This window comes from Podarcis erhardii, assembly GCF_964252035.2.
Source record: "Podarcis erhardii genome assembly, chromosome: 2".
In the NCBI taxonomy this organism is placed as follows: domain Eukaryota; kingdom Metazoa; phylum Chordata; class Lepidosauria; order Squamata; family Lacertidae; genus Podarcis; species Podarcis erhardii.
Genome location: NC_138498.1, coordinates 109,664,709 through 109,681,532, shown reverse-complemented (window position 1 = coordinate 109,681,532; position 16,824 = coordinate 109,664,709). Strand labels below are relative to the sequence as shown.

Sequence of the window (16,824 nt, the reverse complement as noted above, 5' to 3'; positions counted from 1 at the left end):
GGTCTCCTATTTGTTTAAGGTCAGCTGGAATATCCTGAACAAAGGAGGGCGGTCTCCCATACAGGAGCTCAAAAGGTGACAACTTAAGTCTTTTTGTGGGTGCACACCGAACACGAAACAGTGTTATGGGTAACACATCTACCCTTCTGAGACTTTAGACATATTAGTGGGCTTCTGGCATGCCCTGCGGATACCTTGCACAAGTGTCTGGCGGTAGGTGGTAAGTCTGGCCAGGTGAATTGCATTGTTTGGATCCCAATTAGGATCTTCCAAGGGAAAGTTATCTTGGAGATGACGGTCAATATTATAAATATTTCCCGCTCTGGCCTGCTCACGCAAATATATCTGTGCCTTTTCAATTATGTCTCTCCTTTCCTCAGTGGTGAACAGAGTATTCAGGAGCTGGCGGCAATCTGTCCAAGTAGGACTATGAGTATTTACTATTGAAGTCACCAAGTCCATCATAGCCTGAGGTTTTTCTGCAAAAGATGGGGTGTGTTTTCCAATTCATCAGATCTGTAGTTGTGAATGGAATATATTGCAGGGTCGAAGTTCGAGGTGGCCGTGGTCCGGGTTGCCCATTAACCAGCGCAGGCTCCTCAAGTGCATCAAATACTCTTCTAAGAGGGGCTACTACGTGATCTTTCTCTTCACTTTGCTCTAGGGGCCTCAAATCATAGGGGATGGTATCTGTCGCAAGGCGTTCTTTTAGCAGCTTTATACGCCTGGCTGTATTGCTTGCTGACCGAGCAAGGTCTCCCTGTAACTTCTGTAACATTTCTCTGGGACTTGGATGTACAGGGGTTTGGGGTGGGCAATCAGTTGTTCCACTAAAGGAGACTGTAGATGGAGGTCTATTAGGAGTCACAGGTGGAATAACCACTTCTGCTTGGGCTTTATTATAGAACTCCAATGCCTCCTGAAGATATTTATCATAATCTATCAAGGAATCAAGCTCTGTGACTCCACTCCCATTATTCATTCCAGTTTCTTGCCTTGGGGTTACAACTGGTGGAGTGTTTGGATTAAGCTCCCTTCGATGTGGAGCATAGGGTGGAGGTGGAAGCACCTCTTCCTCTGGCCCCTCAAAAATGGGTTTGAGTTTATTTGGCAAGATTCCTTTCCTAGCTTCGGCTTTTACAGCCAATAATTTGCATCGTTTGACTTTGCATTCCCTTATCCATGGAGGATTTTTATTTAATGTGCTCAGCCAGGAATCTATATATGGAAATTGTTCTGGGCACCCTCCAGTTTCTTTGGCGATATCAGTCCAAAGTTTGCTTACTAAATTTATATCAAAGGTTCCCTGGGATGGCCATCCAGTAATTTGTTTTGGCCATTCTAGTTCACATAACGTTCTCAAGCGCTCTGGCGTCATTTTGACTCCATATGCCCCTGAGAAGGCTTTCTTAAAATTATTTAACATACACTCAAGAGGTGTATTTTCCCCCTTTGAACCCCCAACTCCCATTGTATGGCCCTGTGAAGTATCCACTCAGTCACTCACAGACGCGCTTCGTGGGTTTCCTTGCCTAGTGAAGTCGGCCTTACTAGGAACCGAAGTACTGCCCACTCCACACTCAGGTCAGCTACAGATTGCTCTGTACTTTCTCACACATACAATGCGCTGGATACTTCACCACACTCTACCTCCCAATCCTTCCCTTTCCCTACACCAGATCACCATCTGATGTACCCAACCACCTAGCGTACTCAGTTTCCCCTTACTGAGACGCAGAAGTTTGATCAAGACTTCTCTTCCTCCCAATTAATTGGAGGGCCAAAAATCCCTTTGTGCACTTACCCTTGGTTGGTTCCCTGTTTCCCCCGGTCCGTCGCCGCCAGTGAGCAGGGTATCAGACAGACGAGTCTTCTGCGTTCCCCCTGGAAAAAATTTACCAGTGCGCGCTTTGGGTAAGCAGTTGTCCTCTCTCTTGTACCCTGCCCAGTAGGGCGAAGGGGCTGCGTTCCAGCAGACCACTTATCCGAGTCACAGGGCACCATAAAATGTAGCACCCTGCTTGTGGTTAACGCTTAGCTGGAATGAAATATTCAACGCAGCAATAGAGAAATTAAAATAGTAATTTATTTGTCAGACAAATAAATAAGAGGCTCAGTGGTACGTGGTTACCAAGCTCTGGCCTGGCCTCCTGCCATTCTGGCCAGCACTTATATTCCCTTAATCCAGCCCCCTTTGCTCCTCCTGTGGCTGCCTCTGTCCAATCAGCCTGGTTGAAATTCCTATTGGCTGTTTGGTAGAACCAATCACAAAAGATACACCCACAAAAGATACACCCATTTCCTTGCCCTTATAAGGGAGACAAAGAGCTATATATATGACATATAAGTAATAATATATCTTACATGGAATCTTAATTACCAGCTCACCTCTTGCCCTTCTTGCCCTATTGCCTTCTAAAACAGATGTTTAATCTTACATTTTTATGTTCAACAGATGTCAAGGATCTTGAGTTTCACATCAACATTGAAAGATTTCCTTCATTTAATGTTTCTAAACAAATGCCTGACAACCATATATCAAGACTGCCCGGATGGCGTCCTCTGTCCGGCAGGGGGGCTAGGCTGGTGGCTGACTTAATTTCAGGATAAATACAACTCTTACAACCATATGAAATAAGAATCTAGCATTCCTTAAATCCTTTGCATAATTACATTTAAGCCAATATATTTAAGCTAATATATTTCATACATTTATCATAGGTAGCCTCTTAAAAGAATAAAGCTTCTCAAAGTAAAAAGGAAGGAACTCAATAAAACACAGCTTTTAAAAGAAGCCTCTTCAGTTTGCACCTCCCCCTTTCCCCCTCCTCTCCAGCCTCAAAATAAAATAGGAAGAAGCTGCTTCTTCTGCCAAGCCAGTTGCCTTTCCAACATTTAACACATTTTAACCTTTTTAACTCTCTTAGTTTAAGAAACAGCTTTAGAAAAAGACTTCCCCCAAAAATGTTCTCTTTCCAGCTAAATGTTTCTCCCCATTGCTCCTGGCCTTTTAACCTTAGAAAGAAGATCTGGCTCATTTTACTGGGAGGCACATTGGTATTATCTTCCCCATTCCTAATGGTGTTTTCTCAGCCTTGGGGCAGCATATGTAATTCTCCCTTTTTATGACTTTGAGAATTGTTTTTCTACTATAAATCAATGGGGCCCTTCTTGTCTTAGGAGGAAAAACATCTTGCCAAGGTTCTTTTAGGCAGCTGGTCTTTTGCCTGGCATGAAACATTTGAAAATCCTTTTTTTAAGCTCATTTTTAAATACAAGCCTTGATTGAAATATATAGAAGCTTTGATAAAAATGCAGGCTTATGATTAGATGCCTCAGTAGTAGCATAAATAATTTGCTTCAGGTTGTTCTGAGATGCTTCCTCAGTGTTACCACATAACTGCTGGGGCTATAGCATAACAGATGTGGGAGAAACCCCTTACACCAAACATTTGTGGTATAGAATATTTCAACAGGAAGTTTGCAATGAATGGAAATGCAGCAGTGTGACTGCCCCCCAAATTCTGCAGGTGCAATCAGCATGGTTTGGGCAACCCAGCCAGATGGGCAGGGTACATATAAAATTGTTGTTGTTGTTGGATTGTATGTGACCACCCCAAAAGCATCCTGAGCACAAAGAGCTATGAATGTGTGTTAAAAGGTACAGCTGCAGGGGCCCTTAATTTGACTTTCCAATCCAAGATCTTTTGGCTTAGCTGCCAGTTCTACGCACACACACACCATACCAACACACTACTTTTCTGTTTAATGCATTTTACAGCTGCTGATTGTCATTGTGTCATGTGAACCAGCCATTTGGTATTATTGCTACTTTGGTGGGGGTGACTTCCATCCTGCAGAACCAGTTTGACACTGTTTTCCCCACCTTCCTTCCCCTCCCTTCTTTGGCCTTACAGTAGATCTGTAGGAAGGACATTTTATCCTCCATTTTATTCCCATCAACCCAACAGTCGTATTAATGGCAGTCTTTTTTATCTTTATCTTTTTTAAAAGGATATTAGTTCTCAATGCACACCTCCAAATGTAACTTCTAGGGATGAAGCAGAACGTACCTAATAGGCACCAGCAATTACCATTCAACCTTAAAATGAATGCACCTGAACTCTGAAGGTGAATGTAGACATTACAATAAACATGGTATTCAGGCTCTAAGTATCAGTTGCCAGGAACCGCAACTGGAGAGGGTGGTTGTTGTGCTCTCTTTGAGCTTATCCACTTTTAGCTTTCCTCCACACTTTCCAGACATGGTCCATGCTTTAAATCTGCGCCTGAATGACCTTTCGCTTTAAAGACTGTTTTCTGTGGTGAATGCACTGGAGCAAAATTGGGGGGGGGGGAGCACTAAAACACAAAGTTTTAAAACAAGGACATGTGCCTGGAAAGAACGGGGCAAGCCCATTGTACCTCAGGATATAAATTAGTGCATTAAGCGTGGTGACAACAAATGTATAGAAAAAGGAAACCATCTTGCCTGGTCACAAGAATAGTTGGACCGGGGGCTGAAGGTAACTGAAAATGGCCGCCCCATAAAACAGCGACACCACAATCAAGTGGGAGGCACAGGTGTTGAAGGCCTTTTGACTGCCCTCAGCTGAGTGAATCTAACACAGCGTCATAGTGTAGCTATGAAAGTCCATAATGAGGCCTCGGGGTGCTACAAGGAATACCACACTGGAAGCAAAGAGCTCCACCTCATTCAGTGAGGTGTCAGAACAGGCCTATTTGACTGAGGCTGGCACCCAGGGCCAGCCCTATCATGGGGCAAACTAGCTAACTGCCTAGGCCACAGACCTCAGAGGGGTGCAGTACAGACTGCTGTGTCCAGCCTGATTTAATGGCATATCCGGCAGTCAATTCAAAATTTAAAAAAAGCTCTGGTTAAGACAAAAAGTGCCACATAAGTGATCAGTGAGGTTTTATTTATTTTTTTATTAAAATATAACCACACAGTCTCTGAACGGAGTTGGGAGCCATTAGTCTTAAGTTTTCTTCATCAGTCTTCTTAGAGCTTTGTGTACCTCTTTGTTCCTCAGGGTATAGATTAAGGGATTGAGCATGGTGACAACAAATGTATAGAAAAGGGAAACCATCTTGCCCTGATCGCGGGAGTAGTTGGACGGGGGCTGGACATAGCTGAAGGTGGCCGTCCCATAAAAGAGCGACACAACGATCAAGTGGGAAGCACAGGTGTTGAAGGCCTTCTGCCTGCTCTCTGCTGAGCGGATCCTCAACACAGCAACCACAATGTAGCAATAAGAGACCATGATGAGGCCTAGTGGCACTATAAGGAAGACGGCACTAGAAGCAACAAGCAAAGCCTCGTTGAAGGAGGTGTCAACACAGGCCAATTCGATTAAGGCTGGCACCTCACAGAAAAAATTGTCAATTCGGTTCTCTCCACACCGTGGGAGCCGAAGAGTCATCACTGACTCCACCACTGAGGTGCTTAGCCCACTAATCCAGGCAAAAGCAGCCATTTTGAAGCATATGGAGTGGCTCATAATGGTAGTGTAACGCAGTGGGTGGCAGACGGCAGCATAGCGGTCGCAGGCCATGACAGCCAAAAGAATACATTCTGTGGAGCCCAGAGCGAGAGAGATGTAGAGCTGGGCCACGCAAGCACCGTAACTGATGGTCTTGCTTTCCCTCCAAAAGTTCACCAGCATCTGGGGACCAAGACTGGTAGTGAAGCAAAGATCAAGGAAGGAGAGGTTGCTGAGAAAGAAATACATAGGGGTGTGGAGATGGGGGTCCATCCGCGACACCACCATGATGGTTGTGTTGCCCAGCAAGGTCATTGTGTAGCAGATCAGGACAAGACCAAAGAGCAACATCTCCAAGTGTGGGCGGTCAGCCACTCCCAGTAAGATGAATTCTCCTTCATGGCTCTGATTATCTCCCGACATTGCTTCCCTGTACAACATCTGGAAAAGAAAATAAATAAATAGCAAAATACCTACTCAAAATGGAGCTGGAATAAACCGCTGGCACAAGAGCAATCGTGGCTGAGATCACCCATGTACCATGTGTACAATGAGAAAACCTTCTAATTTTTACATGGCCTGATGCAGGGATAGGGTACCTGCACGTAAGGGTTGAAAATGATAATGTTTTGTAGTGATCTAAAGAAGCCAAATTAATGTTGAAAATAATTAGATTGAAATAAAGTACCAGCTATCATATGCTCATATATAAACCAGTGGTCAGCCACCCTTGGAATACTGTGTACTATTCTGGTGGTCAAATGTAGACTTGTGGTTAAAAATATCTGTTTAGAGAAATTTAACAAAGGTTGAATAACCTAATTGTATCAGCTGCAAATGCAAGTAACAGAAACACAAAAGCTGCTTTTTTCTTGCTGCTTGTATATAAAAGAAGGATCAACTTAAGGAGGGAGGAAGAATCTGTGATAAAGATGCTTAATCTGTCCGCCAACTTCATCTTAAAATATCCATCCCAGGCACTTTTCCCATACAATGGTACCTCGGGTTACATAAGCTTCAGGTTACATACGCTTCAGGTCACAAACTCCGCTAACCCAGATATAGTACCTCGGGTTAAGAACTTTGCTTCAGGATGAGAACAGAAATCGTGCTCCGGCGGTGTGGCGGCAGTGGGAGGCCCGATTAGCTAAAGTGGTGCTTCAGGTTAAGAACAGTTTCAGGTTAAGAACGGACTCTGGAACACATTAAGTACTTAACCTGAGGTACTGGCCATGTGATCCGGAAGTGTCTTCGGACGACACCGGCTCACAGCCTCTAGAGCGAGATGAGCACGCAACCCTAGAGTCGGACATGACTGGCCCGTACGGGCAGGGGTACCTTTACCTTTACCTTTACCACTGTATACATTTCCAAGCACATGTCTCAAAACTTTGTGGGAGAGAAACTTTAGGAGGAAAAACAAGACAAGAAAATTGCTCACCAGCATATCATGAAAAGTGCCATTTCCCATGAACTGAAAAATGACAACAACAACAACAACAACAACAACAACAACAACAACAACAAAACTTGTATTTGTATCCCGTACTCCCGGGCCAAAACTGGGCTCAGGACGGCTAATATCAAATATATCATTAGTATAAAATCAAACAATAATTAAATTACCCACTAAAAACAAGTGTATTCAATATTATATCTCCATTCTTCTCTTCACATCCATCCTATAATTTATGGTCTCTTTCTCAAGATGACACTCCTCACACTACCTCACTAGGGCATGTCGTTTCAGGGGCTGAAACTTAATTTTTGCAAATTTATTCAGTGAGGGGTATTTCTGAGTGTGAGAAATTCAAATCTGCTGTTATTTTTTGTGACTGGACGACCTTTAGTTTGATGTCGACGTTTGATGAAGAAGCACACAAACTACTTTTGGAAAACCAAATAATACTAATTTTATTATATAAAACGGCTTTAGATCCATTTCATTCCGGTTTCCATCCTGGTTTTGGGACCAAGACAGCTCTGGTTGCCCTAACAGATGATCTCCGTAGACAACTGGATCGAGGCGGGTCAGGACTGCTGATCCTTTTAGATTTGTCAGCAGCCTTTGACATGGTCGATCATGATCTTTTGGAGCACTGCCTCGCAGATGTGGGGATACAGGGCATAGCCCGTAACTGGCTGTGCTCTTTTATCTCTGGTCAGGGACAGAGGGTGGCACTAGGGAGGGAAATGTCATCGTGCCATTCCTTGGTGTTTGGAGTACCACAGGGCGCAATTCTCTCCCCGATGCTTTTTAACATCTTTATGCGCCCCCTTGCCCAGATTATCCGGAGCTTTGGGCTGGGCTGTCACCAATATGCTGATGACACTCAGCTCTATCTGCTTATGGATGGCCACACCGACTCGGTCCCGAACACACTGACCAGATGCTTGGAAGCTGTGGCTGAATGGTTTCGTGGGAGCCGATTGAAACTAAATCCTTCGAAGACAGAGGTCCTATGGCTGGGTCGGGATGGCATGGGGATGAGGGACCAACTCCCTTCTCTTGCGGGGGCCCAACTAGTGCCATTGCCTTCCGTTAAGAGTTTGGGTGTAATCCTTGACGCCTCCCTTTCCATGGAGGCGCAAGTTACAGCAATTGCCAAGGTGACATTTTTCCACCTTCGCCGCATCAAGCAGTTCGTCCCTTACCTTTCCCGCCCCGACCTGGCCACAGTGATCCATGAGACGGTCACCTCCAGGCTTGACTACTGTAATTCGCTCTACGCGGGGCTGCCCTTGAAGCTGACCCAGAAACTCCAGCGGGTGCAGAATGCCGCAGCGAGGCTCCTCACGGAGTCTCTGCCATGGGAGCATATTCACAGAGTGCTTTTCAAACTGCACTGGCTCCCGGTAGAGTACAGGTTCAGATTTAAGGTGCTGCTTTTGACCTTTAAAGCCCTTCACGGCCTAGGACCCTCGTACCTATGGGACCGCCTCTCCCGGTATGCCCCACAGAGAGCCTTAAGGTCCATAAATAGCAACACCCTAGTGGTCCCGGGCCCTAAGGAAGTTTTCCTTACGAAGCAAAACGAAATTGTATTAATTTAACCAAAATATCTTTTGAATTCCCAAGACATATTAAAACTTTTTTGCACCCCACATTTTTGGAATTTAAAAGTGGAAAAATTCAATATACCCTACTATCTCACCCCTGTCACAGTGAGAAGTAAATTCATTATGGCTAGGTCAGTTTCACACACTGGATATTCTTTTATTTATTTAATATGTGTATAGCCCAAACGGCATTCTGAGATCATTGGCTGGGGAAAATAAAAAAAGATTTGCAAAGAAGAATATTAACAACAACAAAAATCTATCCCATGGAGTGGTCCATAGCTTGGCCTCTTGGTCTGCTGTGACAGTCTGTATTGAGAGAGCAAGTGGCTCCACCTTGGGCCAAGGAAACTCTCACAGAGCTTACTCTGGATGCAACTCCAGGTCATCAAGAGGGTATTGAGTAGAAAATACCAGGGGTAGCCTGGGGCAGTCATAAAATTGCCTTATAGCCAATAAGAGCATTAGTCCAGCTATCTTAGCATTACACAGTATTCTCCGTGCTTGAGTTCCTGGGTGTTGTTGGACTACTACTCCCACCAAGACCCAGACGCCTTAGCCAGTGGCGATGGACGACGGGAGTTGCAGTCCAACAGCTCTGGGGATTGAAGCTTGAAGGACACTGGAACCTTTTCCATGCAAAGCAGATGCACCACCACTGAGCTATGGCCCTTCCTATGTGACTAGAGTGGGGGTGCCAGAAGGGAAGATGGTAACCGGGGGAGACACCCAGAGAGGATGAGCCAAGCAAAAAGAAGCACACACTGATAAGAAATCTTTTTGAAAAAGCAGAGAGTAAGAAGATCCAGTATGTGTATGAGTTTGTGAAGGGGAGAGGGTCAAGGGGGAAAAGACAGGAGGAGACTGAAAGAGAAAGAGAAAGAGAAAGAGAAAGAGAAAGAGATGCAGATTCTCTTACATCTCCATAATGATCCATGTAAATCGTGGTAGCAAAAGAGAAAGGCTCTCCGCAACTCTTACCCTGGGTGGCTTGGCTAATTCAGTCCAGTGCCTTGGCTCTTCTGCCTCAGCATTGTGCCCCATACTATCTGTTGATACCGGCACATATACATGACCAAAGTAGTCTGATCTCTCTATCTCAAAAGGGGCCTTCAGGGGTCAGGACAAATGATTTTATGATGTCATCCAGGAGGATGGGAGAGGTGGAGGAAATTGCTCTCTCTCCCCTTCTTCAGCAGCTCTCTGAGGAACCATGATGAAGCCCCATAAGGGCCAGAACTCAGACTCGATAATTAAGGGGAAACTACATGTTACCCTTCAGTCATGAGCAAAGACCCAAAGGACCTGCCTCCTCTTCCCTTGTACAGCGTCCTCTGGAGGCTGTGACTTGCACCAGGGCAGGGATGGAAAAGAGAACACGACTTAACTCCTTAGGGGGCAAAAGTCTTTGAATTAACTAGCTATGCAGAAATTTTCAAAGTTGGCAGGAGAAATTTATTTCATTGCAAATGGATATTGCTGGGTATTACAACTAGCTGTTAGGAGACCTCATGTGGTGTTACATTTAGAGGACTGGATTTAGTTCGAGGGGAGATTAAACTATGGGCATGGAGCCCATAGGCTGGTGACTTCAGAACACTGGTTCTGAAGACAATGTCCCATGACCCTTTAAAATGAATTCTGAACAAAACTGGTGAAGTAGCCAAAAGGATTATTGAAAGAAAAACATCATTTCAAAATAGGTGACCAAGGCAGGCACACCTTGTTCAGGGAGTCACAAGCATTTTATCCTTTCCCTGAGCGCAAAAATTCCTCCTCTACGCACTCACCAGGAAGGGACATGCAAAGTTTACAGCCTATCGTGTCCACCTTATTAACATATAACCATCCTACTTCCCCTTGTTAATCATTGCACAGATATGGTCAGAAGCCCCCTTACAAAAATCTATTGACGTGAGCAGTATCTATTTTCTTTCCACAAGTTGTCCTATTTACACGTGTTAACCGCTTTATTTGTTCTTAATGTGAGCACAAGCTAGTTTCTTAATGTGAGCACAAGCTAGTTTCATATCTGATAACGCTAAAACGGCAAATCACAATTTGCTTACCAAAGGTTCTAGCCCTAGGCGTAAGAGGCTCTTTGCTTCTGGGTCCTAACCACAAGCTATATGACTTTCTGAGCATTCTAACCACTAGTTTTGCTAAATGTGTATAACCTTTTGCTAAATGTGTATAACCTATCTGTAGCCATTTGTGGTTATCAAAAGCTTGGCTAATTTTGCAAACCTTGTCAAAGTCCATGCATTCTCTTGTTCTACTAGGGCTAGGCAGCTACTAATTTGCAACTCTTATCAGATTGTATGTGTCCTAGTTCTATCAGGCAGTCATCATCATCATCATCATCATCATTATCATCATTTATTTGTATGCCGCCTTTCCATAGCTAAAACAATGCTCATGGCGGCTTACAGCATGACAGGATTTACATAATTACCAACATAACAAAAGTCATAAACAATAAATAAAACATTAAAAAGGACACAACCAAACGGAAAACAATTTCCACATGAATCAAAAAATCTAAAACTAAGAATACAGCATTAGTAAGAATCACATATTTGAGGACCGGGACATTCGCAGGGAAACCAAAATGCTTGTTTACAAAGCTATTGTACTACCAACCTTACTGTATGCTTGTGAAACATGGACCACTTATAAACACCACCTCCAACTCCTCGAAAGATTCCAATAATGGTGTCTCTGAAAAATTTTACACAACACTTGGGAAGACAGGCAAACTAATATCAGTGTACTGGAAGAAGCAAAGATCACCAGCGTTGAAGCAATGATTCTTCAACATCAACTTCGTTGGACTGGTCATGTTGTGCGGATGCCTGATGATCGTCTTCCAAAGCAACTACTCTATTCCAAACTTAAAAATGGAAAGCATAATGCTGCTGGTCAACAAAAGAGGTTTAAAGATTGTCTCAAGGCAAATCTTTAAAAATGTAGCATAAACACTGACAACTGGGAAACACTGGCCTACGAGCACTTCAATTGAAGAAGAGCCTTTACCAAAGGTGTCATGGACTTTGAAGACACTCGAACTCAGGACGCAAGGGAGAAATGTGCTAAGAGGAAGGCACACTTGGCAAATCCACACTGTGATCAACTCCCGCCCGGGAACCAATGTCCCCACTGTGGAAGGACGTGTGGATCCAGAATTGGCCTCCATTACAGACTCATTGTTAAAACCATGTTTATGGAAGACAATCTTACTCGGCTACGAGTGATCCCCAAAGAGAAGAAGAGAAGAGATTTTTTTATCTATGTCATTCTAAATTGTGATTCTTATTAATGCTGTATTCTTAGTTTTAGATTTTATGATTCATGTGGAAATTGTTTCCCGTTTGGTAGTGTCCTTTTTAATGTGTTTTATTTATTGTTTATGACTTTTGTTATGTTGGTAATTATGTAAATCCTGTCATGCTGTAAGCCGCTTTGAGCATTGTTTTAGCTATGGAAAGGGGGCATACAAATAAATGATGATGATGATGATGATGATGATGATGATGATGATGACTGCCTGATAGAACTAGGACACATACAATCTGATAAGAGTTGCAAATTAGTAACTGCCTAGTAGAACAAGAGGATGCATGGACTTTGACAAGGTTTGCAAAATTAGCCGAACTCGTGATAACCACAAATGGCTTTTGTTGTTGTTGTTGTTTAGTCATTTAGTCGTGTCTGACTCTTCGTGACCCTATGGACCAGAGCACACCAGGCACTCCTGTCTTCCACTTCCTCCCGTAGTTTGGTCAAACTCATGTTCATAGCTTCGCGAACACTGTCCAAGCATCTCGTCCTCTGCTGTCCCCTTCTCCTTGTGCCCTCCATCTTTCCCAACATCAGGGTCTTTTCCAGGGAGTCTTCTCTTCTCATGAGGTGGCCAAAGTATTGGAGCCTCAGCTTCACAATCTGTCCTTCCAGTGAGCACTCAGGGCTGATTTCTGTAAGAATGGATAGGTTTGATCTTCTTGCAGTCCATGGGACTCTCAAGAGTCTCCTCCAGCACCAGAATTCAAAAGCATCAATTCTTCGGCGATCAGCCTTCTTTATGGTCCAGCTCTCACTTCCATACATCAATACTGGGAAAACCATATACAGATAGGTATATACACATTTAGCAAAACTGGTGGTTAGAATGCTCGGAAAGTTATATAGCTTGTGGTTAGGACCCAGAAGCAAAGACCCTCTTACACCTAGGGCTAGAATCTTTGGTAAGCAAATTGTGATTTGCCGTTTTAGCGTTATCAGATATGAAACTAGCTTGTGCTCACATTAAGAACAAATAAAATGGTTAACACATGTAAATAGAACAGCTTGTGGAAAGAAAATAGATACTGCTCACGTCAATAGATTTTTGTAAGGGGGCTTCTGACCATATCTGTGCAATGATTAACAAGGGGAAGTAGGATGGTTATATGTTAATAAGGCGGACATGATAGGCTGTAAACTTTGCACGCCCCTTCCTGGTGGGCGCGTAGAGGGGGATAAGGATAAAATGCTTGTGGCTCCCTGAACAAGCTGTGCCTGCATTGGTCACCTATCTTGAAATGATGTTTTTCTTTCAATAATCCTTTTGGCTACTTCACCAATTTTGTTCAGAATTCATTTTAAAGGGTCATGGGACATTGTCTTCAGAACCAGTGTTTTTTTATCCCACAGTAGTCACCGGCCTATAGGTCCTATGCCCAATAGTTTGATCTCCCCTCGAACTAAATCCAGTTCTCTAAATGTAACACCACATGAGGTCTCCTAACAGCTAATTGGAATACCCAGAAATATCCATATGCAATGAAATAAATTTCTCCTAACAACTTTGAAAATTTCTGCATAGCTAGTTAATTCAAAGACTTTTGCCCCCTAAGGAGTTAAGTAGTGTTCTCTTTTCCATCTCTGTCCTGGTGCAAGTCACAGCCTCCAGAGGACGCTGTGCAAGGGAAGAGGAGGCAGGTCCTTTGGGGCTTCTTTGCTCATGACTGAAGGGTAACATGTAGTTTCCCCTTAATTACTGAGTCTGAGTTCTGGCCCTTATGGGGCTTCATGATGGTTCCTCAGAGAGCTGCTGAAGAAGGGGAGAGAGAGCAATTTCCTCCACCTCTCTCATCCTCCTGGATAACATCATAAAATCATTTGTCCTGACCCCTTAAGGCCCCTTTTGGGATAGAGAGATCAGACTACTTTGGTCATGTATATGTGCCGGTATCAACAGATAGTATGGGACACAATTCTGAGGCAGAAGAGGCAAGGAGCTGGACTGAATTAGCCAAGCCGCTCAGGGTAAGAGTTGCGGAGAACCTTTCTCTTTTGCTACCACAATTTACATTGATCATTATGGAGATGTAAGAGAATCTGCATCTCTTTCTCTTTCAGTCTCCTCCTGTCTTTCCCCCCTTGACCCTCTCCCCTTCACAAACACATACACATACTGTTCTTGCTCTCTGCTTTTTCAAAAAGATTTCTTATCAGTGTAGCTCAGTGTGTGCTTCTCTTTGCTTGGCTCATTCTCTCTGGGTGTCTCCCCCAGTCTCCACCTTCCCTTCTGCCCTCCCTCTCTCTAGTCACATAGGAAGGGCCATAGCTCAGTGGTGGAGCATCTGCTTTGCATGGAAAAGGTTCCAGCTTCAAACTTTGACATCTCTTGAACGGGCTTGCAGAGAGCCGGGTCTGCAATCTTGACAGCTGCTGCCTGTCAGACTAGACCAGTGTCCTTCAAGCTTAAATCCCCAGAGCTGTTGGACTGCAACTCCCTTCGTCCATCACCACTGGCTAAGGCGTCTTGGTCTTGGTGGGAGTAGTAGTCCAACAACACCCAGGAACCCAAGCACGGAGAATACTGTGTAATGCTGAAATAGCTGGACTAATGTTCTTATTGGCTATAAGGCAATTTCATGACTGCCCAGGCTACCCCTGGTATTTTCTACACAATACCTTCTTGATGACCTGGAGTTGCATCCAGAGTAAGCTCTGTGAGAGTTTCCTTGGCCCAAGGTGGAGCCACTTGCTCTCTCAATACAGACTGTCACAGCAGACCAAGAGGCCAAGCTATGGACCACTCCATGAGACAGATTTTTGTTGTTGTTAATATTCCTCTTCGCAAATCTTATTTTATTTTCCCCAGCCAGAGACCTCAGAATGCAGTTTGGGCTATACACATATTAAATAAATAAAAGAATATCCAGTGTGTAAAACTGACCTAGCCATAATGAATTTACTTCTCACTGTGACACGGGTGAGATAGTAGGGTATATTGAATTTTTTCACTTTTAAATTCCAAAAATGTGGGGTGCAAAAAAGTTTTAATATGTCTTGGGAATTCAAAATATATTTTGGTTAAATTAATACAATTTAGTTTTGCTTGGTAAATAAAATGGGTGTAAGATTGCATGGATATTATATGAAAATTGATTGTCAAGTACTTGCAGTTATATATATGATAAAATTAAGTATTTTTTGGTTTCCCAAAAGTAGTTTATGTGCTTCTTCATCAAACGTCGACATCAAACTATATGTTGTCCTGTCACAAAAAATAATAGCAGATTTGAATTCCTCACAGTCAGAAATACCCCTCACTGAATAAATTTGCAAAAATTAAGTTTCACCCCCTAAAATGACATGCCCTAGTGAGGTAGTGTAAGGAGTGTCATCTTGAGAAAGGGACCATAAATTATAGGATGGGTGTGAAATGAAGAGAAGAATGGAGATATAATATTGAATACACTTGTTTTTAGTGGGTAATTTAATTATTGTTTGATTTTATACTAATGTTATATTGCTGCGTTGAATATTTCATTCCAGCTAAGCGTTAACCACAAGCAGGGTGCTACATACTCTTTGTCTTTATGTATTTTTAACCACAAGTCTACATTTTTCTAAGATTTGACCACCAGAATAGTACACAGTATTCAAAGTGTGGCTGACCACTGGTTTATATATGAGCATATGATAGCTGGTACTTTATTTCAATCTAATTATTTTCAACATTAATTTGGCTTCTTTAGATCACTACAAAACATTATCATTTTCAGTAAGCATCCCAACCCTTACGTGCAGGTACCCTATCCCTGCATCAGGCCATGTAAAAATTAGAAGGTTTTCTCATTGTACACATGGTACATGGGTGATCTCAGCCGCTATTGCTCTTGTGCCAGCGGTTTATTCCAGCTCCATTTTGAGTAGGTATTTTGCTATTTATCTATTTTTCCTTTCCAGATGTTGTACAGGGAAGCAATGTGGGGAGATAATCAGAGCCATGAAGGAGAATTCATCTTACTGGGAGTGGCTGACCGCCCACACTTGGAGATGTTGCTCTTTGGTCTTGTCCTGATCTGCTACACAATGACCTTGCTGGGCAACACAACCATCATGGTGGTGTCGCGGATGGACCCCCATCTCCACACCCCTATGTATTTCTTCCTCAGCAACCTCTCCTTCCTTGATCTTTGCTTCACCACCAGTGTGGCCCCGCAGATGCTGGTGAACTTCTGGAGGAAAAGCAAGACCATCAGTTATGGTGCCTGCGCGGCCCAGCTCTACATCTTCCTTGCTCTGGGCTCCACAGAATGTATTCTTTTGGCTGTCATGGCCTGTGACCGCTACGCTGCCGTCTGCCACCCACTGCGTTACACTACCATTATGAGCCACTCCGTATGCTTCAAAATGGCTGCTTTTGCCTGGATTAGTGGGCTAAGCACCTCAGTGGTGGAGTCGGTGATGACTCTTCGGCTCCCACGGTGTGGAGAGAACCGAATAGACAATTTTTTCTGTGAGGTGCCAGCCTTAATCAAATTGGCCTGTGTTGACACCTCCTTCAACGAGTCTTTGCTTGTTGCTTCTAGTGCCGTCTTCCTTATAGTGCCACTAGGCCTCATCATGGTCTCTTATTGCTACATTGTGGTTGCTGTGTTGAGGATTCGCTCAGCAGAGAGCAGGCAGAAGGCCTTCAACACCTGTGCTTCCCACTTGATCGTTGTGTCGCTCTTTTATGGGACGGCCACCTTCAGCTATGTCCAGCCCCCGTCCAACTACTCCCGCGATCAGGGCAAGATGGTTTCCCTTTTCTATACATTTGTTGTCACCATGCTCAATCCCTTAATCTATACCCTGAGGAACAAAGAGGTACACAAAGCTCTAAGAAGACTGATAAAGAAAACTTAAGACAAATGTCTCCCAACTCCGTTCAGAGACTGTGTGGTTATATTTTAATAAAAAATAAATAAAACCTCACTGATCA

At 43.6% G+C, this 16,824-nt stretch overlaps 2 protein-coding genes across 3 annotated transcripts in view; one reads left to right on the top strand and one right to left on the bottom strand.

The window, feature by feature from the left end:
• LOC309337130 (olfactory receptor 2G3-like) overlaps window positions 1-16,824 on the top strand; it is a 25,727-nt gene extending 8,903 nt beyond the window's left edge. Inside the window, exon 2 of one of the 2 annotated variants that reach the window (XM_081853840.1) lies at window positions 15,804-16,824. In XM_081853840.1, coding sequence (XP_081709966.1) covers window positions 15,804-16,748 — 945 coding nt within the window. In that variant the 3' untranslated portion in view covers window positions 16,749-16,824. Of the gene's footprint in view, window positions 1-15,770 lie in introns of both variants that reach the window. The other variant, XM_081853839.1, reaches the window with a different exon arrangement.
• LOC309337132 (olfactory receptor 2G3-like) lies at window positions 4,947-6,008 on the bottom strand. Its single transcript, XM_081853842.1, has 2 exons — window positions 5,982-6,008; window positions 4,947-5,945 (listed from the first exon to the last, which is right to left on the bottom strand). Exon 2 carries the CDS (start codon window positions 5,943-5,945, stop codon window positions 5,001-5,003), a length of 945 nt encoding a protein of 314 aa, XP_081709968.1. The 5' UTR covers window positions 5,982-6,008; the 3' UTR covers window positions 4,947-5,000.